Genomic DNA, 26,141 nt, shown 5'->3' on the forward strand with positions numbered 1-26,141 from the left:
GAGTTGTTCATCTCGCCTTTTTGTTCTTACACGTGGGTTCGGAGGCGATCCCTCAACTCAGAGTCAGCCGGTTTTCAAGCTCAAACTCGGAGAAGCTCAAGACACAGTATATATCCCATGATGCTCTACTGTAAACCCCAGATCTAGTACGCTGCACCCGAAGACAGCCTAAAAAAATTAAGCACTGCAGTACCTATCTAGGTACCTCTAGATTTGCAGAAAGGAAAAAAGCAGTCTGTCTTAAGACAGGCTGACAAGACCAACCAATCCACCAAGACAACCATCTTTCTCACCAGGAGGGGGAAGGTGGGAGGGAATGTAAGAACAAAAAGGCGAGATGAACAACTCACATGGAACGTTATGGTAAGAAAAAGTTATGCACTCACCATAACGTTCCATCTGAGTAGGTAAACAATTTGTCAGCAACCTGTGGGTATTGGATCCATATCGGATCCGAGCCGGCAGCTTCAAACAGCTAAGATCCGAGCTCCAAGCTCCTCCCCCTTACCCATAATCCCCTGCCATCCCTCTATGACTTCAGATCGAGTTTGCTATAGCAACACAGAACATTACAACAAAGGATCACCTGCAAATCCTAACTTGATGTTATCTGGAGAAGGACAAGGAACCCTTCTAGAATGCACTATAGGTTAGGGGGATGGAGGGGGGTTGGTTGCTGACAAATTAAGTTTACCTACTCAGATGGAACATTATGGTGAGTACATAACTTCTTTATCTGAAGTAGTTAACTTCATTTCTTCATCAACCTGTGGGACAGAGTCCCCAGCTACCCAAACTTGGGGGGTACTCATGGAAGGATATTCCGGAGCACTGCAGAGCTGAAGGATGCTCTCCCTCTGGAAATTAGATCCACCTTGTAATGGTTAATGAAAGTATGGGATGAAGCCCAAGTGGCAGCTGAACAAATGTCGTCCAAGGACACACTGGAGCAAAAGGCAGTAGAAGTAGAAATCGATCGGGTAGAATGAGCATGGACTCCTTCAGGTACAAGCCGACCAGAACTCTTATATGCAAGTATACATTGGGAAAGCCATCTGGACAATGTAACTTTTGATACTGGTTTGCCCAAAGAGGGTCTTGCAAAGGATACAAAGAGTTGCTTAGATTGCCTATGTTCAGCGGTCCTGTGCAAGTAGAATCTCAATTGCCTGTGTACGTCCAGAGAATGTAGTTTGTATTCACCCCTGTTTTGATAATTTGAAAAGAAAACTGGTAAATTAATAGAATGATTAATATTCGGCTCAGAAGCAACTTTGGGTAGAAAGGAGGGATTGGTCCCGACGGAAACTATCTTTATGGATGACCAAGTACGGAGGTTTGGCGCAAAGGGCTTGAAGCTCCGAAACCCTTCTAGCCGAAGTGATAGCAATGAGAAAGGCGGTCTTCCAAGACAAGTATTTTAGATCCACCGTGGCTGCGCGTTCAAACGGAGGGGCCGTCAAGGACTGGAGAACAAGAGTTAAATCCCATGGAGGGACTGCGTCTTTAACCGGAAGCCTTAAAAGGAAGGTGCCTTTTAAGAAAATCTTACATAATTTGGAAGATGCTAAGGAACAGAGATCACTTCCCACATGATAATGGGAAATCGCAGCTAATTGGACTTTGACCGTGGAAGAGCTAGCACCTTGGTCGAATAAAGTCGACAAAAATTCTAACACCGCTGGTATGGGAGCTGTAAAGAGATCAAACTTCCTATGCTCCACCCAGATAGTAAAGTGTTTTCATTTGCTGTTATAAACCTTTCTCGTAGAAGGTTTATGGGCGGCTACCAAAACAGCCTCAACAGGGGACGAGATACCAGGAGTCGTAAGTATTACTGGAACTGGATCAGCCAAGCTGTGAGCTTGAGGTTGTCCAGATTCGGGGTTGGTAATCCTAGTGGGTGAGAGATCAGATCCGGAGTGGGATCTAGAATCCATGGAGGATTCACTAGATGAGACCATAGGTATGGGAACCACGTTTGACGAGGCCAGAATGGAGCTATGAGAATCACTCTGCTCCCCAACCAACGGGCTTTCTGCAAGAATTTTAGCATTCTGGGAAGAGAAGGATAAGCATAAAGTAGACCGGATGGCCAAACATGCACCAGAGCGTCTCTGGGAGATTCCCCTGATGGGTGAATTAGAGCGAAGTAGTTGCCGCACTTTGCGTTCGGAGACGCAAAGAGATCGCAGCAAGGCTGACCCCACTTGAAGATTTGCTTCGCTATTCTGGGGTTCAGAGACCACTGGTACGGTGAGAGGATAGTGCGACAGCCTGTCTGCCAAAATGTTCGACCGACCCGGAATGTGCGTCGCTATGAGAAAGCGGTTGGTGGAGATCGCCCATTCCCAAACTCTCATGGCCTTTCAGCAAAGTGGGTAGGATCTGGTTCCCCCATGTTTGTTGATATACCAGACCACTGACATGTCTGTCTGAACTGCAACTGTCCCTACGGGAAGAAGGGCCTGGAGTGCTTGCAACACCAAAAGCACTGCTCTCATCTCTAGGACATTGATATGCAATAAGGTCTCTGAATATGGGTCCACGTGCCTTGGACGGTTCTTCCCATACAAGGCCCCCCCACCTTAGGTGTGAACCATCCGTGGTCACCGTGGTTAGAGGTGGGGACATAGAAAAGGGGCGCCCTATCTGGAGGTCCGGAGACTGGAGCCACCAGAGCAGGGATTTCCTGCAATCCCTGCTGAGGGGAATGGGTAAACTCAGTGGGTGTAGCAGGATGGACCAATGAACCTGCAAGGTCCATTGTAGTATCCTCATGTTCAAGCACGCTAGAGGTAGCAGGTTGATCGTGGCCGCCATGGAACCTAGAGCTCTCAGAACCAATTCTGCTGGAGGAGCAGAGGATTGTAGAAGGGCCTGTACGTGGAGCTTCAGAGTACAAATCCAGTCCAGAGTTAACAAGACTCAACAGGTTGGTGTCTAACCTGGCTCCTATGAAGTCTAAGATCTGGGTTGGATGAAGGGGAAGATTTGTTGAGGTTGATCGTGATTCCCAGCCAGGAGGCCAAGTGGAGGAAGTAATTTCTGGCTGAACATAGTAGATGCCTGTTGGGGGCGGTCAGGAGCCATTCATCCAGGTACGGGAAGACCTGTATTCCTTGAGTCTCAGGTGGGCCGCTACTACTGCCAAACCTTGGTGAACACCCTGGGGGCAGTGGTAAGACCAAAGGGAAGGGCCCTGAACTGGTACTGACTGGCTCCTGGCCGGAAGCGGAGAAACCTTCTAGATAGTCTGCCCATCAATATGTGGTAGTACGCATCCTTAAGGTGTATCGAGCACATCCAGTCGGAGTGGGAGAATGGATTGAATGGTGACCATCCAGAACTTTTCTTTGGCCACTGATAGTTTTAGAAAGGACAGGTCGAGGATTGGCCTAAAGTCCCCCATCTTTTTTGGCACCAGAAAGAACCTGGAGCAGATGCCCGATCCAGATTGGTCTCGGGGATCAATGGATCGCTTTTTTTTCTAGCAGCTGCTTTATTTCTGCGGCTGCTGCCTCCCTTCGATTGGGTGGGACATCGGAGAGGCTCCGGGATCTGGGAGGGGGATTCAGAAAGGGGATTTTGTAACCTCTGGATATGATCTGAAGCACCCAGCGATCTGCTGTAATGGACTCCCCAAACTGCTAGGTGCCTCGAGAAAAGCCCCCCCGACTGCCTCCAGAGTGGAACAGTCGGGTAACCCTTCAGGGCTGCTGCGAGGGCAGATCCGAAAAGGGTTCTCTCGACCCGAAATTCTTCGGTCCACCTCTGCCTCTGGGCCGGCGTCCACTCAGTCATCCTCTGCCTCTGAAGGACGAAGTGTCCGAAGCGAAATGGAACTGTTGAGACTTCCAGAACCACATCTTCTTTTGTCCCCTTTGGCTCCTGGAGAAGGACCTCTGGGAAGCAGAGAAGTAGACTCCGGCGGCAGACAATGTCTTCCAGTCTCTCGCTCTGGACCAGCGTGTCGCGTACAGTCTTGCCAAAAAGTGAAGAACCGTCAAACGGGGCATTTGTGAAAGACACCTTGAAGGGTTCCGCAAAATCACAGAGGCGGAGCCAAGCATGTAGTCTTAAACAATGCCCGCTTCGCTAGCTCTAGAGGCCCCTTCCGTGGCATGGGAGAGGAGCGGCATAGAAGTGTTCGAAATGGACTTTCGAGCTGAGAGAACACCTTCTTATCCTCAGTCGACATGGACTCTGGGGGCGACCCGGCGTATTCCATGATGAGATTCCACTGGAGTCGTATGACATGTGCCATATAGTTCAGCGACCTTACAGCGAAGGTAGCTTAGGTGAACATCCGCTTCCCCAGGCGGTTCATCGTCAGAGACTCCTTTTGTGAGGATGGACTGAGGAACTCTCCTGGGCTAGTTCCCTCTTGGTGGCAGCCGCCACCAACATGGCATCTACTGGAGCACCCTTGCTCCATACCGTCCTATCAGTGGGGGGGCTGAGGATTTTATCTGGTCTCTTTGGAATGGGCTCAGTGTCAGGTTACTTCCATGCCCTGGTAGTAATGAGATCTACCAGGGGATCACCAGGAGGGGACACCCAAGAGGTAGATGGGCCTGCGTCAAACGCCTTCAGAAACAGTCCCATCTGAGGAAGGTATTTGGGCTGACCACCCCCCTCTAATTCAAAGCATTTCCATAATGTTCCCGAAGGAAACATCCTCGGGGGGGGGGTGACCTTGGGGAACCTTCCCCTTCCTCCAAGTCCGTGTCTTCTGTCAAGGACTCAGGTGAGTCCAAGTGCCTCCTCTTGCACTTGCGCTTGTGAGGAACCTCCTCAGGGGCTGGGCCGGGTGATGGAAGGTAGGCCCGTCAGAGAGAGAGTGCAGGGTGGAACCTTAGTAGGAGCCTGGGGCCTCGAATCCCGAGACAATACCCTCTCCACAACATCGAACGCAGAGGGAGAACTGCTCTCTCTTGGATCAGAGAGCAGCCCCCTTGGATCCGGTGTGTGGATCGGAGCCGGCGCCAAAGCAATCTGATCCGAAGGGCCAGTATGCTCCGACCGAGCCACAGCCAAAGACACACTGACACCTCCGGATCCGAAGCTCAGCTCTCGGCTCCGAGAGCTCGGAACAGAGAAGGGGCCCGACAAACTCAAGGGTTTGGTCGGATCAGAAGTACGAGAGACTATCGGCGCTGAACTACCCTGGCTCCTATGCAACCCGGATCCAAAGGCTCCAAACCCCGGAAGTGGGTCAGAGAAGGAGCAATCGGGGCGAAAAAGGGGGGGTCGAGCTCCCCCCCCCAGAGGGGGGGGGCAGGAACACTCCCATCTGCAGCTGGGCCTGGGGGAACCTACACATCATCCGGTCCATATCTGCATCGGACAAGCTTCGGGTGGACTTAGAAGAGGCCACTGAGGCGGGCCGGGAGTACCACCTCGATGACCTTGAAGGTGAATGGGTCCCCTCCTCCAGCTCTGGGGAGAAGTGAGGTGAATGGAGCCGGGAAGGAGAAGGCCCGGAAGCCCTGGGAGAGGCTGCTTGTTTAGCCGGCAGAGCCGAGGAGGAAGACTCGGCCCGCAGCTTCTGGTGTCTGTCTTTCTTCTCCCGCCTAGCTTCCCTCTCCTCCTGACCTAAGGTGGGGGGTTGAGTCCCGGCCAGGGATGGAAGGAGGCACTGCTGCGGCCGCGGCAGGTGCCACGGAGGGAGAGGAGACAGAAGCCGAATCCGGGGACAAAAGTCCCACCAGAATCAACTTCGACCTCCTGTCCTTTAGAGCCCTGGGGTTGAAGGCTGCACAAATAGTGCAGCCTGATGAAAGGTGGTCAACCCAAAGGCAAATAACATACCAAGTGTGGCCATCCACTGGGGATAGCTTATGGCCACACTGTGCATTTAGAGAAAAAGTTTTTGGGGCCTCTGACCGTAACTAAAAACAACACAAGGCCCAACACACACACACCTTCACACACACTGGGAGGAATAAACTACACTAAAAAATAATTTTATAACTAAAAGGTTTTTAACACTAGGGAGTAACACACACAAGTAATATTAGCTATAAGAAAAAATTAGAAAAAGGAATATTTTTCTCACTGAACGACTAACTCCCATGCCTAGAACTCGTTCAAAGCTGTTGATTCAACCATGGCAAACGAGATCTGGGGTCAGAGGGATGGCAGGGGATTATGGGTAAGGGGAGGAGCTGTTTGAAGCTGGCGTCTCGGATCCAATATGATCAGATACTCACAGGTTGATGAACAAATAAAGTTAACTACTTCAGATCATAACTTCTTTATGCGAAGTTGTTCCATCTCGCTGTTTTGTTCTTACATGTGGGCAGCGTCCCAAGCACCCTAATCCTGGGCGACTCAAGGGAGAAAATTCCTGAGCACAGTGGAACCAAAGGAAGCCCTTTCTCTGGAGGCCCTGTCCACTTTGTAATGAATGATAAACGTGTGAGGTGTGGACCAAGTACAGCTGCACAGATGATATCCATGGGTAAACGAGCTGCATGAGCTAATGACGTAGAAACAGCCCGGGTAGAATGGGTTTTGTCATTAGTCGGTAATGGCTGGTTAGTGGAGGAATAAATGAATTTAATGCAATCAGAAAGCCACTAATGTGACTTTTGATACCGCAGAACTTTTCTTGTTCTCTGCGTAAGAGACAGAGTTTATCAGATTGCCTGAAATCTTTTGTTCTGTCCAAGTAGAATCTCAATGGTCTGTGAACATCAAGCTTGTGTAACATATATTCCAGTCTGTTGGTATGGTGTCTAAAATACTTGGGAGCTCAAAATCGACTGATTTAAGTTCATTTCTGAACAGACCTTAGGAAGAAAGGTAGGATTTGTCCTGATGGACACCCCATCAGGGGGGGGAGATCAAATATGGGGGCCTGGAAGATGAAGCTTGGAGTTCAGAGACCCTACGTGCAGATGTAATGGCTACCAGAAATATTGTTTTCCAAGACAGAAACTTCAAAATCGCAAGATGACACGGGTTCGAAGGGGGGTAAGCATCAATTGGGATAAAACAAGATTCAAATTCCAGGGACAGACAGGGTGTCTGATAGACCACCTATCAGACATCCTGTCTGTCCCTGGAATTTGAATCTTGTTTTATCCCAAGGGTCCCTTTCAAGAAGGCCTTACATAGTCTGTGGGACATGTTAGATCCGTTAAACCCTACATGAAAGTTGGAAATGGCAGCCAATTGAACCCTTATGGTGGCAGCTGCTGCGCCATCATAGAACAAGGAGGACAAGAACTCTAGTATGGTATGAATAGGCGCCACATATGGGTCAATGTCGTGGTGAGAAGCCCAGTGAAGAAATAGTTTCCATTTGCTATCATATAGCTTCCTGGTTGACAGTTTATGAGAGGAAACTAATATGTTGGACGGCAGGAGACAAATCTTGAGACCTGGCTAATATAGGAATTGGAGCAGCCAAGCTTGTCAGTTTTAGGGAGATGAGGGAGGGATGAAGAACTCCCGACGAATGAGTCAGAAGGTCTGGCACTGGGTCCAGAACCCATGGTTCTTCCACTCGATACTTCTGTAGGAAGGGGAATCAAATCTGACAAGGCCAAGATGGGGCTATCAGAATAACAGTCCTTCCCAGACTTTTGGCTTTCTGTATGAACTTGGGAATTGGCGGGAAGGCATACAGCAGGCCCGGGGGCCAATAGTGTACAAGCCCGTCCCTCGGGTTGCTCCCCAGTGGGGGATAAAGGCAAAGTAGCTTCTGCATTTGGCATTCATCGGAGATGCAAACAGATCGCAGCAAGGCTGGCCCCACCTGCGGATAATCTTCACCGCCACCTGTTGTTTCAGGGACCACTCGTGAGGCAACAGGATGGCCCTGCTCAGTTTGTCCGCTATCATGTTGGATGACCCCAGGATGTGAGTTGCCATCAGAAAGCGCCTGGTGGATACAGCCCACTGCCAAATTCTTATGGCCTATCGACATAAGGGATACGATCTGGTTCTCCCTTGCTTGTTGATGTACCAGACTACTGACATGTTGTCCATCTGAATTGCAATTGTCCCTGGAGGAAGACTGTCGTGAAAGTGAACACCGCTCTCAGCTCCAGGACATTTATATGCAAGTGTGATTCCATGCTTGACCAAGTACCCTGGACAGTCTTTCCCTGAAATAGCCCCTCCCCAACCTATCAGGGAAGCATCCATGGTCACTGTGGCTATGGGTTGGGGAAGAACAAGGGGACGTCCGACTACTATCAGATCGCTGTTCAGCCACCAATTGAAATCCTCCTTGCAAAGATTTGTTAACCGAATCTCGTGCGACATGGCAGTTGTTGGCAAGACCATTGTGTGAAGAGTAACCACTGCAGTATCCGAATGTGCATGCGCCCCAATGGGACTGCTATTAGCGTTGCTGCCATTGTGCCCAATAGCTTCAATATCTGGGATGCAGGAGCTTTGTTCTGGGACAACAGACTGGACAACTGACTTCTTAGGGATAAGATTCTTGTTTGAGGCAACCTGATCCTTGAATCGACAGTGTCCAGCTCTGCTCCTATAAAGGTAATACACTGCGAGGGCGATAACGCAGATTTTTCGAAGTTTAAGGTTATGCCCAACTGGGAACACAGGTTGATCATGTAGTCTCTTGCCTGAATTAGTTGATGCCTGGAGGTGGCGGTGAGGAACCAGTCGTCCAGATATGATAACACCCAGAATCCTAAGCATCTCAAGTGAGCCGTGACCACTGCCATACATTTGGTGAATACTCTGGGGGCTGTGGTGAGACCAAAGGGCAGGGCTCTGAATTGGTAATGACTGGCCCCCAGCCAGAAACGCAAGTGATCTCTGGATGATCTGGCCATTTTGATGTGGTAGTAAGCATCCTTGAGATCTATAGAGCACATCCAATCGCCCTTTTCTAGGAAAGGGCGTATCTATTGAAGCATGACCATCCGGAACTTTTCCTTCTTGACGAAGGTGTTTGAGGTCTAATATGGGCCTCCAGTCCCCTGTTTTCTTTGGAACTAAGAAGAACCTTGAGTAAGTTCCGGATCCTATCTGGTCTGCCAGGACTGGCTGGATGACTCTTGTCTAGCAGGTGTTGAATTTCTATGGTTGCTAGTTTTCGCAGACTGGGTGGAACGTCCGGAATACTTGTACACATGGGAGGGAATTTTGTAAAGGGGATGTAGTAACCTCTGGGAATTATGCTTTTTATCCAAGAATCATTTGTAATGTTTAGCCAGGCGTTTGGATATAAAGCCAAGCGACCCCCGACCGCCTCCAGAGAAGGACAGCCAGGCTTCCTTTCAGGAACGCTGATGGGGCTTACCAGAGAACTGCTCCCAGTCACCCTGGTTTTGCGGACCCCCTCTGCCATTTGGACGGAGTCTTCTGTTTTTTACCCCCTCTGCCCCTAGAGGGGGTATCCGTAGGTGTGTTCTGGAAAGTTCCTTGGGGCTTTCGAAACTACATTTTTCCACTTTGTTATCCTTTGGGGTACGGTCCAGTTGGAGTGGAAAAACTGACTCTTACAGCAGGCAGAGTATTTCCTTCTTGTTCACACCTAGTAAGAGTCTCCTTAATTTTAGGCCCGAACAAAGCGGAACCATCGAATGGGGTATTGACGAAGGAAGACCAAGGCTTCCGCATCCAGGACAGTCTCTGAAGAGCTATCGCTGAACCTGCCGCCCTACTCGATCCATCGGCGGCATAAGAAATGAGCCGCATGGATGAGTTGATAGAATTGAGGGTGTTGAGTTGTGCAGTCACTTTCTCAGAAACTGCATCAGCTGTGTTACCCTGTAGAGCATCTCCCAGCTATTTAAGGAGATCTCGTTGAAGGTGGGTAAGATGGGTCAGGCAGTTGAGCGATCTCATGGAAAATGCCGCAGAACTAAATATGCGTTTCCCATACTGGTCCATCGTCCTAGAATCCCTATTAGGAGGATGGACTGAATCCCTATTAGGAGGATGGACAGAAGAGGAGGTTTCAGACATCTCATCTCTTTCTTGGTGGCTGCCACCACCACCATGGCATCAACTGGGACTCCCTTGGTAAGAAAGGTCTTGTCAGCAGGGGAAGTAATGAACTTGTTGGGCCTCTGAGGGGCCGGTTCCACTGAATCAGGGGACTCCCATGCCCTTAGAGCAACCAGATCCAATAGTTCGAAGGGAGGAGTAACCCAGGAGGTGAATGGTTGAGACCCAAAGGCCTTCAGGAGTACAGACTCATCCTCAGTAGGGGCAAGTGACTGCCAATCACCCCTCTGCCTTAAGATCTCCAATAGGTCTGCAAATGAGACATCCTCTGAGGGGGATTGTGGGGACCCTTCAGATTCCTCCAATGTCAGGGATTCCTGTGGGGAATCCAAGTGCCTCCTCTTGCACAGTCTCTTCCTAGGTACTTCATCGGTGGGAGCATCCGGTGAAGTCCCTGTAGAGGAGAGGCCGCCCAATGGGGATACCAGAGGCTCTGGGTCTCAACGCTTGGTAGGGACCTGTGTGGGGAAGAGACAGAACGAGGCCCTTTAGGGGGAGGGGAAGAAAGATCCGAGGAGATAGTGGTCTTAGAAGACATGACCTTCCTCATAGCATCGAAGGCACCAGAATTCCGGTCCGAGAAGTCTGCAAAACCTGAGAGAACGTGTAAATAGATGGATCCAATGGTGTCAAGGCATAGGAATCAGTTGTAGACACCAAATGGCCTACAGAGCTATTACCCACTTCTAGAAGTCATCCGGTGGAGACTGACTGGTAAAGAATCCAGCAGAGACTTCTTGCCTTCTTATCTAATGGGAGTATCTCTGGGTTAATGGAGTCTGGCATGCTACCCTGGGCTAACCATTTAAGCCACTGGTTTTCAAAATAAAATGACCAGAGAACAACAGCTTCTGGATTGTGCAACACCTTAGAGGTACTACAAGAGGTATGGCCGTGGGAAGCAACCAAACAGAAGAGGGGCTGTTTGTGACAACTGTTATGGAGAATCTGCCTCCCACACTGACATTTTCCCTTCTTGGAAGAAATGAACTCTAGGTAAGCAAAATAAAATACAAACCCAAAAGAAAAGAAACAATGGGGCACTTACTTGATAGCTGGGTATTCAGCACAGCATCAAAACATTCATATCAATAAGCAATAATGGCATTTAGACTGGAGGCAAAGGAGTTCTGGGTTAACAGTCTGTACATCACTTTTATGCCCTGCATCCTATGTGGGGGAGCATGTGTGTGATATACCACACATACAAGATCACAAGGTTTTGGTATACTGGACAAACATTGGGCTGCCCTATGCGGGAGAGCACTGAAATATTGATTTAGAAGGATATCCATGAGGATTGTAGAAACCATTAAACCTAAGAGGTGAGGAATTAGTCTCGATGGATTACTTGGGTGGCTGTGAAGCGCACACACCATCCTAGAATGGGTAAGCTTGGCTATCTGGAATTGTGACTGCAGGGGACATCTGTTAAATTCTCTTGAGTTGGGGTAAGATTACTTTTTTGGTAGACTGACTATGATCCCTAGATCTTTTTCCAAATGGAGCAGGAGGTCCAGATGGCTCAGGAACCAGTCGGAGGTAGCATTTAGGAGTCACTGAGGTATGGGAAAACATGGATTCTTAGCAGGAGAAGACATGCTGCCACCAACTTAAATCATCTTTAACACCCTAGGGGCTGTGGTGAAACAGAAAGGCAGGGCTCTGAATTGATAATGACTAGCTTCTGAACGGAAACTGAGGAATCTCCTCGAATGCTTCTCTATCCTTACATGATAGTATGCATCTTCGAGATCTATGTAGCACATCCAGTCGTCCTTCCTCAGGAGAGGCAAAAAGGACCAAACTGTGATCTGAAATTTTGTCAGTTTCACATTCTGGATTAACTGACTCTGGTCCAAGATAGGTCCAAGATCCCCTGCTTTCTTAGGCACTAAAAAGAACCTCGAGTAACTGGTGATCAGAGACCGGTTGGATGACTTTCTAGCAGCTTGGAAACTTCTGCTGCTGTGACTTCTCACTAATTGGGTGAAACATTGAGAACTTTTTTCTTCTTTGTAAGAGGATGGGAAAATGGTATGGAATAGCCTCTGGAAATTGTTTAGCACCCAATAATCATTTTTTGCCAGGCTTGTGGGTGCAGAAACAAGCTCCCACCCCTCTCCCCAGCAGTCAGGCAACCCTTCAGGGACGCTGAAAAGAAAAGGACCGCAAAAGCTCTGGTTATGCAGTCTGCCTCTAGGGTGACACCCACTGTAGTTATCTCCTCTGCCACAAGAAGGTCCATCACCAGGACGGTTTTGAAAAAGAGCGCTTTATAGAACCGCATTTTCTTCCCAGCCCTCTGCCTTCCAGAGTAGATTCTCTAAAGTTTGGTAAAATGGATTCCCACTTGAGAGAAATTCTTAATATCTTACTGACTCCCTAGTAGCATGTCCTTCACTTGGGCCAAAAGAAGGCATTGATAAAGAAGTCAGTCAAAGTTTTCCACAAAAATTGCAGAGATACATTCATACATGCCAAAACATGGTGATGCAAGTGCCTGCTGCTCTAGCCATACCATCAGTTGTGTTAGAAAGTAGTCACATGGCTACAGTGGAACTAGACTGAAGGGTAGAAAGCTAGGAATCCACTGTACTCTGAACATCCACAGGCAGATTACCCAAAACAGACTTGTAAAGCTCTTTGCTAAAGTCTCTCTGAATTAAGGTGACTACCACTACAACCACAGCATCTGCCGGTAAGGCCTTTGTTCCAGTGCTCTCTTCTGGTGCCGACAAAAATCATACCAGGTTTTTGGAGAATTGGTTCTACCCATCAGGGTCCTTCTATGCCTGTTGATCTAGGACATCAATGAGTGGGTCGACCTAGGAAGAAGCTGAGCCAGAACCAAAGGCTTCCATAACAGACTCATCCAGTGAGGGGTTACCTGTAGACCATCTCTCTCCATCAATTGTGAAGGGTTACCTGTAGACCATCTCCCTCTCTCCATCAATTCAAGGATATCTTGAAAGTGACATCTTCTGACAAGGATTTAGGAGGAGCCATAGTCTCCATCCAAGTATGTCTTCAGTGAAACTGGAGAAGAGTATGTGCTTCTCCTTGCACATCTGTCTTTTATGAACTGGTTTCGATGGGAGAGAGGAGGTTTCCAAAAGTAGACTGGCAGCTAATGTAGCATGTAGCCCAAGAAGCTTGTGGTACCAACTTGTCCATATCTGACAGGAGGATGGAAGTAGAAGCATGTTCCTGACTGGGTTTAGATGGAACTGATCTGAATGATGTGCCCTCTCTACCTTGGTATAGACAGGAACCTCCCAAAAGCCTTTGACAGAGAGAATACAGTTAAGCTCAATAGGCTTCCTCCAGTCTGCAGACAAGAAAGAAACCTCAAAACTAATGCATATCAACTCCAAAGCTAATCCCAGTGCTAAGAGGAAGAGATGGCTCCGACAACTTGTCACCCCAGCCACCAAGATTTGGCTCAGACTCTCTTCTGGAGCAGATTTACTTCAACTATGAGTCAAAAGAGGAATGGAAGTGGGAGTTTAAGTAAATCAGGCTTGTCAGCTCTGTCAAAAGTGCTCCAGGACAGATCAGATCCAAAATTAGTCAAATCTGAAGAGCAGACTAGGACAGGAATAAGAATAGTTGGCCCAAGACTCTGTGCATTCCCGGAAGACAGTACAGAGAAAACTCCAAGCTAGATCTGTGTTCTGAGGAACTTTCTCATCATCCTGTAAATGTACTGCATGGTCTGGTTCTGGGATGACAGAAGAAGCCAAAGATGGTCTCTAATACCTCTGTTCCTGGAGGATGAGTTGAGTGTAATCTCAGCCTCACTGGGTCTGGAGAGGAACAGGACAGAGAAGGTAAAGGATGGATCCAAGAGACTGCTTGTTCTGAACATCGAGGAATTTTAGGTCCGACTCGGATGAAGTACAGAGTACTTCCTGGATCTTTCTGGCTCCAAATGTTTCTTTTTCCATCAATTTCTTCCTCTTTCACCTTGCCTGTTAGTCTTCTGGCCTTTTGCCCTTGTTCACTGGGGAGGAGGCTGTGGAAGTAAAAAAGATATTACAGACCTGCATGTGGACCCTTGACAATGAGTTTCCCATCCTGGTAGGGGGAACCCTAGTCCTAAAAGAAGCACAAGCATAACTGTGTAAGATGGGCAGAACCCAAACAAATTAAATATGATCTGAGGGGCAGCTTGTGTCCACATTCAGTCCACTTTATAAAAAGTCTGGCCATCTGCCATAATCATAATGTCCATCACTGAACTAACATACACACACAATCAAAACATACTATCCTAAACCCTGTGAACCACTATAAAACCCTGCAGAAACATAAAGTGCCATAAAAAAGTGAGAAAACACACAGTTTATTGTATATTATGATAATACAGTTGAAATATTTACCTAACTGTAATTCTAAAATTTTAATTTTAGAGTAACTATGCACTCAAAAAAACTGAAGAGAAAACAATCTCTGTAGCAAGAGCAGTGAACTATTACAAGCGATATCACAAAAAGGATACAGCAATGGCGAGCCCTCAAACATGATCAAATTCTTCAGGTGGCAAACAAGATCTGAGGTACTAAGGTGGAGTGTAGACAATTATGGTAGTGGAGGAGTCAGAAGTTTGGAACTGAGAAGCTTCAGAGTCAGTCAATAGGTTGGATACAATCAGATCCAACAACCCATGCTTTAATCAGATGAAAACAGACAACATTGGATTATTTTACCTATACACTCCAACACATTTTCTTCCTTGCTTCCAGGTGAAGGATTAGCATAAAGGACCAATCTGTTGCAGCATGAGATGCAGTTGAAAAATCACTGCTGGATCAGATCTAAGGAGAGGGCGAATAGAAATGTATTAGTCTAGGATACCTTATACAGTTTATCTGCTTTTTAAGGACAGATAGCTGGGTAATCAGGATGATTACAGACAGCATACAGCACAACTTCCAAGGCTAGCAGTCTGGGAGGATCAGGAGAAGAACGCGGTATTATCTATTTGTACCATTTCACAGCATCTCTTCAGTTCAGAAAGAACACCTGCTTGCTCCCATAAAACTATGTCTAATTCTGAAAATCTTCAGATTAAAAGAAAATTCCTCCAGTAAGCTGGCTTAAGCATCTGTAGATGTCCTGTCACTGTCAAAGACAAAATCATCAGACCCAGTTTCCTCATTAATTCTTTTACAGGATAAGTCTACTTGTAATTGCTTCGTGTACTAGTATTTATTGCTTGTAATGCCAGTCTTGCTGAGGTAAGGAACCAATGTTTTCAAACAATAATTACTTCTTTAGAAGAAGGTTTATTTTTTTAAATAGGAGTTCCAATTGAAAACTGACTTGAAGGGATGACTGATTTAATGGTTTCTTGCCCCGGGATTACCCTGAGAAGGATTTCCTGGAGTCTCCCAAACCTAGAGAAGATGCTTCTTCCAAGCCCATATTGGACACTAGAACAACCTGAGGATGTGGCAGACTCCTGTTTTGTGATGACTATAAACTACAACAGAGGAAACTGGAGAGATAAGCGAACGGTCTGAGAATATCCCAACAGTCTGCTTGTTCTCCCATTGTCAGCAGAAGCATAGATAGTCAGCAACAATAGGAAGGAATCCTTGATAAGTGATTTTTTTTTTTTTTTTTTTTTTAGGTAAAGTGGAAAAAAAACAGCCAGAATGGTCTAAGTATCCATGCTGTAGCCATGGAAGAGATGCAAGCATTACTGGAGAGAGAGTCGGTTGCAAGGCAAGTTATCAGAGTGTTCATAAGCAACACACTTGACTTTACCCAATCCCTTAATCATAAAAAAGCACAATCAAAACACAAAATCCTCGTCAGTACCTTCCAACACTCAAAACACACTGACAGAAAAGCAATATAACAAGTAGGTTGCCACAAAGTCAGTATAAGCATTACACAGACACATATTCCTGATACTTGTCAAAAAGCTTACACAATAACTTCAAAAAATTAACACATTACTGGACATTTTTCACTAAAAACAGCGTTCTCTGACAGGAAGCTTCCGAAACTGAAAAAAATATCTGGTCTCTTGAAGAAATATGATTTGCACTTCAATTTTTCCAGACGATGATATATAGTGGGATAAAGCCCTAACTATGGTGCAGGCGACCTAGGTTCAATTAGTAGCTCAGTCAGCTGACAACAGGCAGGGTAGGATGGACGTGCCCATATTGGGTGGCAGGGTGCTTGCTGACACTCCCAAATGAGAGGAGTGCACCAAAGATGGGAGCTGCTTTTTAATGGAAGGGGATAAGTAAAAGGAAGTGGGGTAGGGCATATTAAAAAACAAACATATGAAAGCACGACAGACAAACCCCCAAGATGTTCTTAAGATCCACAACTGACCCCAGCAATACTGGGGTAGTCTGGGGAATAGGAGGATGGCTGGTGCCCCATTGTGGATACAAGACACAGGAGGCTGGGAAGGACAGGGTCTACGGGACTTTTTTTTTTTTTTTTTTTTTTAAAAAAAAAAAAAATAATGGGGTAAATAATTCTTGTGTGGAGGGGGTTCCCCAACAGGGACTTGACAAAAAGAAACAAAACAACGGCTGCTACTGTGAAGCTTGAGATGCTGTTCCTCAAAGTGGAAAAAAAGTACTGAAGAAATCTTCATTCTGACTGAGGATTTCCCGCCTTGGGATTTGCCAATGAGTAGTGAAGGTGCAAAGAGAAAGGTTTTTAAGATGGCCAGTTATTTCTTCGACAGGAAACAGCCTATATAACCGAAAGGATACTACAGCAGTGGAAGGCTGAACTTTATACAGTCTGCCTTCTTAGAAGAGGGGGCAGACTATTGAGCTGCTCCCAAACATTTTCCTTTTCTATCTGCTTTTTCCCTCCATGCCTGATTTGATTACTGCAAGGGCACTTACTTTGTGAAGCCTTGAATGATAAAGGAAAAAAGGAATCCACAAGACACTAACTGAAGAAAGAATTGGGGGGGGGGGGATACCATGAAACAAACTGTAAAAGTAATCTTAAAGGAGAAATTGAATTAAGCTATCTGAAGTAAAAGGGAGTAAGTGACACCAAAGCAACTAATAAAAGTCCCGCCAGTCTGGTGTAGTTTAAAATTTGCATCTGCAAATCAGACTTTTCTTGCCATCTATTAGGATGCATGGGGGGGGTGACACCCCTGCACTGGCCCAGTAATCAAGGAATTTCAATCCTCACCACTGGCAACAGTGGGGAATGTACACACTGAGAAGGATGACAAGTACACACAGTAAAGTGCAATTTCCCTTATGAGCACACAGAGATCAGTCAGTATGGGGTTGGTTTCTCCCTCTTTCCAGATCCCCAATAAGACTACCCACTGGCACAGCTATATGGTTGAGATCTCAGCAGAGTGGCCAAGCCAAAACCTCCAGCACCCTCTCTGTCCAACCAGTGCTTTGTGTCCCTGCCCAAGTAGCTGACACACACACACACACACACACACACACACACCTGGGAAAGGCTGGCACAGGTTTACAAGCTATGCCCCTTTCTGCCCAGACTATAAAGGTAGTTCCAGCCGCCACCAGCCAACTCTCAGCTACTCTAAGGCCCTTAAAGGGTGTCCAATACTATTCTGTAATGTTACTAATAATCCAAATGGTAGCTTAACCAACAGCAAGGCTATTTAGGAGTGGCCTTGTACAGTGTCACAAAATAGATATGCAAGTATGCTAAGAGCTTAAATGTCTCACAGATAGTCACAAAGATAAGCTTAAATATATTTAATAATAAATAGTAAGAGAATAAGACACTCAGCAAGTAATCAGTTGCATCAGAGTTCAAAACCAAAGGAAATATTTAAAACATTGCAGGACAGTCTCAAAAGAAAACATCTAAGCTATACTTCACTATATTCCTATCTGAATCTAAGAGTTACTATGCCCTAAAAACAAACTTACAGCAAGGCAAGTGCAGAGGAGTGGATGTTCTTGCTAGGTCAAAGACAAGATACAAAATGCACAGTCCCTCTCAGAGAGGGTTCTTAAATCAATATCAAATATTAATGTCGAGTCAGCATGGATGACATCACTTTTTGTCACCTAACTTTAGTTCCCAAATTAAACCACCAGTGTAGCATTTGACATCTCCTTGCGAAAAATACACATCTCAGATGTTTGCAGATCCTGGAAGCCATAAAATAATAAAGCACATCTACATCTCAAACCTAATAATTACTTTTCGTTCAAGACAATACAAAAAAAACTTCTAGTTCTAGACATTATGTCTGCTACTGTACTGAAACTTGAGAGATAACATTTATAGCACAATCGTAAAACAATTTAATTTCAACTATTTTCTTGAAGTTTTGCAAGTTAATTCTGTATGTTCTAGTTTAGACTGCAACACATACATTTCCACACGTATATCGTATATACATATTTCTGTTCTTTTCCAGTAGGGTACACTGTGGACACATTCTTGAAGCTCAGTACTGTACAAACCCTGGTTAACACACATTTCTGTTCTTTTAGTTTATTACACATAACCTATAGTTCTAATAAGGCAAGCATATGAATCATGTTGATTATTCGCAAATGACATTTAACTATTTACCAAAATTTCACTATTGCCCCCATGTCACATGGGGTTCCTGGCATTTCAAAACCAATTTATCCACAATTAAATCAATGCACAGGGTGGTCCAACCTGCTGCATCTGCTACTGCATTCCGACATGCTAAGGGAAGCTGCCACACCAAATATTCACTGCACCCCCACCATTCTTGCAATGGCCCATGAACAAGTTATCTGAATGAAAACCTCCCACCAAGCTTTAGGCAGTACAGTAATAGGCTTCCACAAAGTGTACTGCATACAACAGGATTAGCCTAGGTTCTCATAGGACAGCAGAGAAATGAGAGTCTCAAAATCAGCGCTTGCGCACAGACAGGCTAACACTGAAGAAAAACTGTTGTGAAAACTAGGAACTAATTATTAGAGCCACAGTTCTGGGTTCCAAAATTTGAGAGGTGTTCTAGTCCATATGTATGGCAGCTTTATTTACTACAGGAATATAATTTGCTTGGTTTAACCTTCTAGTCATTGTAGAACAATGTAATGATTTGTGCTTTAAATTTACTACCTGTACAGTGACCAGTATAAGGACCAACGGCAGCTAGAAATCTGCACAGCTGTTCAATTATAAACAGAACTCTGCAAGAACTGAATTCTCTGTAATGGGATATTAATTAACTTTACAAGCATCTGTCTGTGCAAACAGAGCTGACATAGAACTTACCTGTAACAAGGTCTGTGCAATCTCTGGGTTCTCAGGACTGTCAAAGTTCAGGAGCTGGCAACCAAACGAATAGTAGTAAGGGCCTAAGCGATGCAAGTCAACCACATTGGCATCTGCATTGAAGACTGTCCTCCAACCCTCTTTATAGATTTTTGGTAGCTCAACAGACACAATCTTTCGCTTTTTGTCATACAGTCCCTTGGCCAACCAGAGAGGCAACTCCATCTTTGTACCCTGCAGATTTTTTTTTTGGGGGGGGGGGCAGATGGAAAAGAGAGAGAGAGAAAAAAAAATTAAGTATCATACAAACAAACATACTACTGGCCAAGTTCCAGGTGGACAAGGTTGCAAACTGCCAGTCCTAGTTGGATGAGCTGCAACGAGTGCAGATTCTTAAAGGGAACCACTGCTGATATTGTTTCTATTACAGTGGCAGTAGTGATTCACTTTTTTCAAGATTTTCTTTTCTTAGCTGTTGAGCAACTGAAGAAAGAAAATAGGGTTGTGGAAGGAAGCCCCACACATGGGGATACTGTAGAGCTTGCACTGTGGTTTAAAATATTTTTTTTTGCTCGTTATACCCAGATGAAACAAACTGTTCATCCAGCTACAGTTCTCTGGCTATAATTGACAACTCGTAATAAAACCACAAACACCCTTTTCAGGACAGTTATACTACATAGGCAAGAAAATGGTCAGCAACATATACTAGGCTAAAGTAACTGTGTAAGTAATGCAGTTATCCCTCTACAGCTACTTGCCTCTTGTTCAAATTCTTTTTTGTGTCTTTCCAGCAACCCATTCTCCTCAGATGGCTTACTCCATACCACAGCAAGAGACTACTTCCCCAGGCCTATTCACCCTTTCAGTTTAGCAACATTTCCCTCAACTCATCTTGACTTGTCCTAATTCCAAATGACACCAGTGCTTCTGTTCTTGTCTTTCACTTCAAGTCCATGCCTCTCCACTTGCACTTCCTCCTCCATAATGCAGTGCATAGAAACTTAGATTTTAAGCAGATTGGTAGACTGGACCACACAGCCCCACCTTCTACCAGAACCTAGTTCTAGGAGAACTTAACAAATGGACATAGTACAAAACTATACTAAAACATGGTTTCAAAAACAAAAAAGGGCGTAACAGATTGGTATACAACAGATACACTAACCAAAACATAGGAACTAGGACTGGACACGGCTGCCGCAGTAGTGGGTTAACCAAGTAACAGGGCAAGAATAGTACAGTTGTGTAAAATCTTACCATAACAGTAAATGTCCTACACCTTCACTGTTGTAGTACTACTTACTAAAAGGATCCCCTGTCAAGGGTAGCCCAATGTCCTGCAGGATATCAAAGCTTTAGGATTCAAGGACATAGTATGTCACATGTATGCTCCCCACTCTCAGCCCAAGGCATAAAGGTGACGTACAGATGATGTAAATACATCAGAACCAGGAGTTCCCAGGAGGAACTACTGTCCAAGGAGAAAAGTAAGAACATGCGCATCCTGAAGGAAAAAAGAAAGAGTAGAGAGAAAGGAGGAAGAAAATATGCAACAGTGAAGGGAAGGACATCTACTGTTATGTTAAGATTTCACAAGTGTACTAGGTCCTTCCAAATCACTGTTGCAGTATTCCTTACTAAAGGGAGAGTACGAAAGCACAAGGAGGAAACAGGGGAGGACGAAGGCCCAGCAGAACCCTCAAGAAAGCCATACATGATAACCCTAGCAAATCCAGTTCCCGACCAGGGAACATCCAGCTTGCGTTTTTTTTTTTTTAAAAAAACAAGTAACATCTTTATTAAATTACCACGCATGACACAGGCCATATTCCAGTTATATTAATGAAAATACCGCACAGTGACACAATCTCAGTTATAAACATTATGCATTTTAAACTGTGCCAACACAGCTGTAGCTCCAAAACTATACGGTCACTTAACATATCCAGTCATTGCTAGTTAACCATTACATACCTCATTTAAATCCTACCTTCTTTTAAACCTTTTTCCTACTCTGCATGTATTGATCCCACTTTTTCCAATGTAATTTGCTCCTATCTTTTTCTACAGATCCAGGTTCCAGTTTTTTACCTCTGTTACTATCTTCGCTACTTCTAGTAAAGTTGGTTTACACTTAGATTTTTCCAGTAATTGCCTTTTTGGTAGCCATCATAATTAGACTAAGCAAGGTCTTGTGTCTAGGCAATTCAGATTCCATATCATAGCTCAAAAGAGTTATTTCCCAGGTTGTTCCAGCTTGCTCACCCCAGCATCTCCAACAGAACAGTGTACAGGGAATCATTAAAGTCTGCCAACTCATTACACTCCCAGAAAACACGTTCCCAGTTACCTCTTTCTTCCCCATCACACCTCCAAACATTTGCCGTCTACCCAAGGAAAATTCTTTGAAGTCTGCTTGGGCTATAAAAATACCAACAGCTGCAATTTTTGTCAGCTGTGTTGTGTAGTCTGAATTTGCGACCCCTCTGCTTCCCCCACAAATGCAACAGATATTTAGTTCTGATCCCCTTCCAGAGGGAGCCCCTGAGGGATGCCCTGTTTTAAGATTGGTCCTCTGGCTTCCTGTACACTTATTCCTCTCTACCGTTGATCTCCAAGTTTCTACAGAAAGCTAGCAGGCTGAAGAGCTGTCATCCTCATTGCCCTTGCTGGCCTCATCAAGTGTGCTTCCACTTTCTCTGGTCCCATCTGAGACATCCTCCATGGATTCTGGAGCCAAATCAGGATTTCTTCTCACCCTTTGGAGATCCAGCATTTTAACCTCCTCGTCCCCAAACTGACGTGCTTTTTTCTATGTCCAGTTCAGGGTCGCTTCCCTTGTTCATAACATTGTTTTGAAGTCCCAGTAGTCTTCCATAGAACAGGCACACCGAAGAAAAAATGTTCCCATATGGGCTTCAAAAGAGAACATATGTTGCATGCCTACCTTCTTCCACTGGTCCTACGGTCTATGCACAAATGCAAAAGGCCTAGGCCTCTGCTACCCTCTGTCCTCTTCTGGTCTCATTACATTTTTTGGCTTCAATCTTTCTGTAGAACCTAAAATATCATTCTAGAATTTTAGCGTCCAATTTGGATCTCCTTTCTCTCCCTTAGGAAATCTGGTATGGCAGTCTCCATAATCACCAACTAAATACATGGTTTATCCAATTCCACTGATAATACAATGAACCAGTCTCACTTCCCTATGTCATTGAGATACCCCACTTCGCTTCCAGACCTCACAATTGTTATTCAGAAACTGAACAAAAATGTGTGAATTGCTCGTCTAATCCCTCTTCCCAATCCTTCCCTAACAATAAGAGCCAGAGGAGGTAGTGTAATTTTATGTTCTACTAATTATACCTTTAATGGCAACTTCTGTCTAGATTCTACTGAAAACTCTACCAGTGCTGGTCTTTCGTTTAGGACACCCTCCATTTCTTTCTCTTTGCCTATACTCAGATACCATTCCTTGATATGGAAGGGGATTTCTTGCCTGCAGTCTAAGTTCTTGGCATCTTCCCATTCTATTACATTTCCCTCTCTATTCTCCCAATACCTTGCTTCCTTCACCAGTTTTCTTCAATATATTCCCACCCCCTCTTGCCTACTAACTGTATCCTTAATTGCAATCATCCCTTTTGGCAGAATCTCCTTTCTCCATTCCCGTGTTGGCTTAGTTCTTTGAAGACCTTCTGCTACTTTATGAATATAATATTCTGTATGATAATTCTTGTTCTCCTTAAAGGTCTGCATCCAAAATTCCAGTTTCTCCAAGTTACTAGAGTTCCCAGTCTGTTTCATCATCTCTTTCCACTTTGAATTATCATTTTCTGCTTGCGCTATGTATAGAAGCCTTAACTCTGTTGCTCTGAAATACTCCAAATCAGGTAATCCCAATCTGTACTGTTCTATTAGAAAAATCATTCCAACTTGACTCTTGCCGTCTTCCCCTCCCAAATAAAATCCTTCAACTTTTTATTAATTGCTATCCACAACTTCTCCTCTGGCTGATAAAAATACATCTGACCAGTGTAAAAGACTGAAGGGACTAAACATTTTAACTGCTTGTCTCTTACTATCGATATCCATGTAACAGAGCTTCCATTTTCTCTGATTTGTATTATCTTTTGTTTAGTCCCTTTCTACAGATCCTTAGCTGCCACACTGCTATCAATTTTAATCCATACTCCTAAAATACTTCATTTTATCATGTTCCCATAAATACAGATATTGCATAACCAATTTGTACGTGGTTACAAAAAAGCAATAGCTGTAAATTGTTTTAGCGTCATTAATTTTGTATCCCGAAAAGGCTTCAAACTGTTTCAATATGTTCCATTGGACTGTAATGTCCCTTTCTGGTTTTGTCAGGTATAAAATAATGTCATATGCAAATACAGCCAGCTTTTCAACTACCATACCAATTATATCCTTGAATTTGAGTCCCTTATTTTATTTGCCAGTGGTTCTAAATATAATGCAAATAAAGGGGGAAGAGGAGGGAGAGGACACCCCCACTAAAGCGGAGATTTTCAGAAAGGCCCCCCATCCACTTTCAATTTCTCCGCTGATCCTTCATATACTCTCCTAAATCAACCTTATAATTTTATCAGGGAATTCTGCTCAAAATCCTAGCTATCAAATGCTTTCTCTGCATCAAAATCCATCAGCAACAGTGATATTTTCTTACATTCTGCTTCTCTTTGGGATCGTCACTATTCTGTTTATGTTGTCAAATGTTTGCCTCCTCACCATAAAACCACACTGATCCATATCAATGTTGGCATTACTTTTGCCATTCTTTTAGCCATTATAGACAAATACTTTATAATTTTTGCTTAGTATTGAAACAGGCCTGTCTGAAGCTGTATCTGACAGATCTTTACCCTGTTTAGATACAACAGCTAACACTGCTTTATTCAAGGATGTTGGCACCTCTCCTCCTCTTAAAATACTCAAACTAAACCTTCCAGATCTTTCAGTTTTCTGTCTCCTGGCTTCCAACCTTCCATAGGAATACCTACTTTCCTATAGATTGGCTATACATCATTTTTATCTCATCTCTTACTATCTTAACTGTTAGTAATTGAGCCTCCTCTACATCTAACTTTAGCACTTTAAATTCTTCTACAAACATTTCTATTTGTACCTTTTCTTGACTTCCATATTTCTCTGCTGCATACAGACTTTCATAGAATTTCCAAAATATTTCTAATACTTCTACAGGATCTAGTCATCCTCTGTTTTTGGCTTCCTAAGCTTGGTGACAGGCAACAGAAAGTAGAAAAAGCCAAGTCATTGTGCTAAACGTTTTTGTGCTCTACAGTCATCAAAAACAGTTGCTCAACAGTAATATTTCTAAACTAATGCATATTACCAAAATAATCCCTAATTTTTCTGTTTAGCATTCTGTAGTGGCACCTCTTCTTGTTCTGTGAGATGTCCCCCTATTTTGCAATACCTTAATATCCATCAGTCCCTCTAAATATAGTTTGTGTTACTTTTGTGACAAATGGAGATACTGCCAGCACAGCTATCTGGAATTTTGTACATAACTACATGTCATTTCTGAATATCAACATGATCTACACAAGATGCTTGTGTTACAAATGTATTAGAACTGTAGGTCATGTGTATATCAAACTGGTCTGTACATGTGTATGTGTGTTAAAAGGGTATTTTAAAGTGCTTGCCCTTAAGCACAGTATGCCCTCCTGGAAGAGAACAGAAATGCACACGCACTACTGTAAATGATTTTAACAGTGGAAACTGTAATACAGGAAGTTAAATTCAGAAAAATGGCGGAAATTAAATTACTTTATAGACCAGGCTGGAGACTGTTTGTGCTGAGAAGCTTTCTGTATTGTCTTCAGAACTAAATTCCTACCTCAAAGTATGAAGGAATGCAATTGTTTATGACATGCACACATCTGCCAAATATCTGAGGTCTATGTATTTTCACAGGTAGATGCTAAATACTGCCAGCATCCAGCAGTGGGGGTTTCATCTAGGAGAGTCAGATGACTAAAAATGATGTCATTCTGCAAGCTCTCTCAGCAGTGACATTTGAGATATTAATTTTAGAACATTCTGACAGAGAGAGTGCATTCTGTATTCTGTCTTGGACCTGGCAACAACCTTCCACACACATCTGCCTTCCTCTAATGAAGAAAGTTTCTAGGGAACAGTACAATTCTCTTGGATATATAGTCAGGAATATAGCAAAGCTTAGATATTTTTCTTTGAGACAGTCCTGCAATGTTGGTTTAAATATTTCCTGAGATTCTGAACTCTGTCCCTGAACATATACACAGTATTTTCTTGTTCTTTATTTCCAAATATATTTAAACCTTTCATTGGGGCTGATCTGTATAGAGCTATTTAAGTTTTGAGAGTATCAAACTGCCATTTGTACGGATATTAATATCACACAGTAAGATTGAACACCCTTTGTTAAGGGCCTTAAAGTAGCTGATTGAGAAGTTGGTTGGTGGCAGTGATAAATACCTTATAGTCTGAGTAAGAGTGGCATAGCTAGTAAATCTGTGTCAGCCTTTCCAGGTATGCGCGCGAGTGTGTGTGTGTGTGTGTGTGTGTATACATGTAAATTGAACCAGAAACAGTGCGTTAGCTACTTGGGCAGGGACATAGCTCTGCACAAATTCACAGAGTGTTGGATTCTATAATCAACCAAGTACACTTTTTTGCACTTCATTGTACTGTACTGCATTTATATATTTGTCCTTTGTATTCTGTGTGAATTGTTATTTTCCCCTCCCTCTCACCCAGGTGTTGTGAGTTGGTGGGTTTTGAGTTACCCGCCCCTGCTGTAAAATTGATTTTGGTCACTCCTCCCATTCTCATCTCATTTACTCACTCGA

At 44.4% G+C, this 26,141-nt stretch overlaps 1 protein-coding gene across 1 annotated transcript in view; it reads right to left on the reverse strand.

Moving 5' to 3' along the window:
* The window catches only part of GINS3 (GINS complex subunit 3), a 238,200-nt gene that overhangs the window by 163,467 nt on the left and 48,592 nt on the right, over positions 1-26,141 (reverse strand). Inside the window, exon 2 of the mRNA XM_044081328.1 lies at positions 19,252-19,485. Coding sequence (XP_043937263.1) covers positions 19,252-19,485 — 234 coding nt within the window. The remainder of the gene's footprint in view (positions 1-19,251; positions 19,486-26,141) is intronic.

Source organism: Protopterus annectens, chromosome 8.part0, assembly GCF_019279795.1.
Source record: "Protopterus annectens isolate FY-2018-M chromosome 8.part0, PAN1.0, whole genome shotgun sequence".
Classification (NCBI taxonomy): Eukaryota; Metazoa; Chordata; order Ceratodontiformes; family Protopteridae; genus Protopterus; species Protopterus annectens.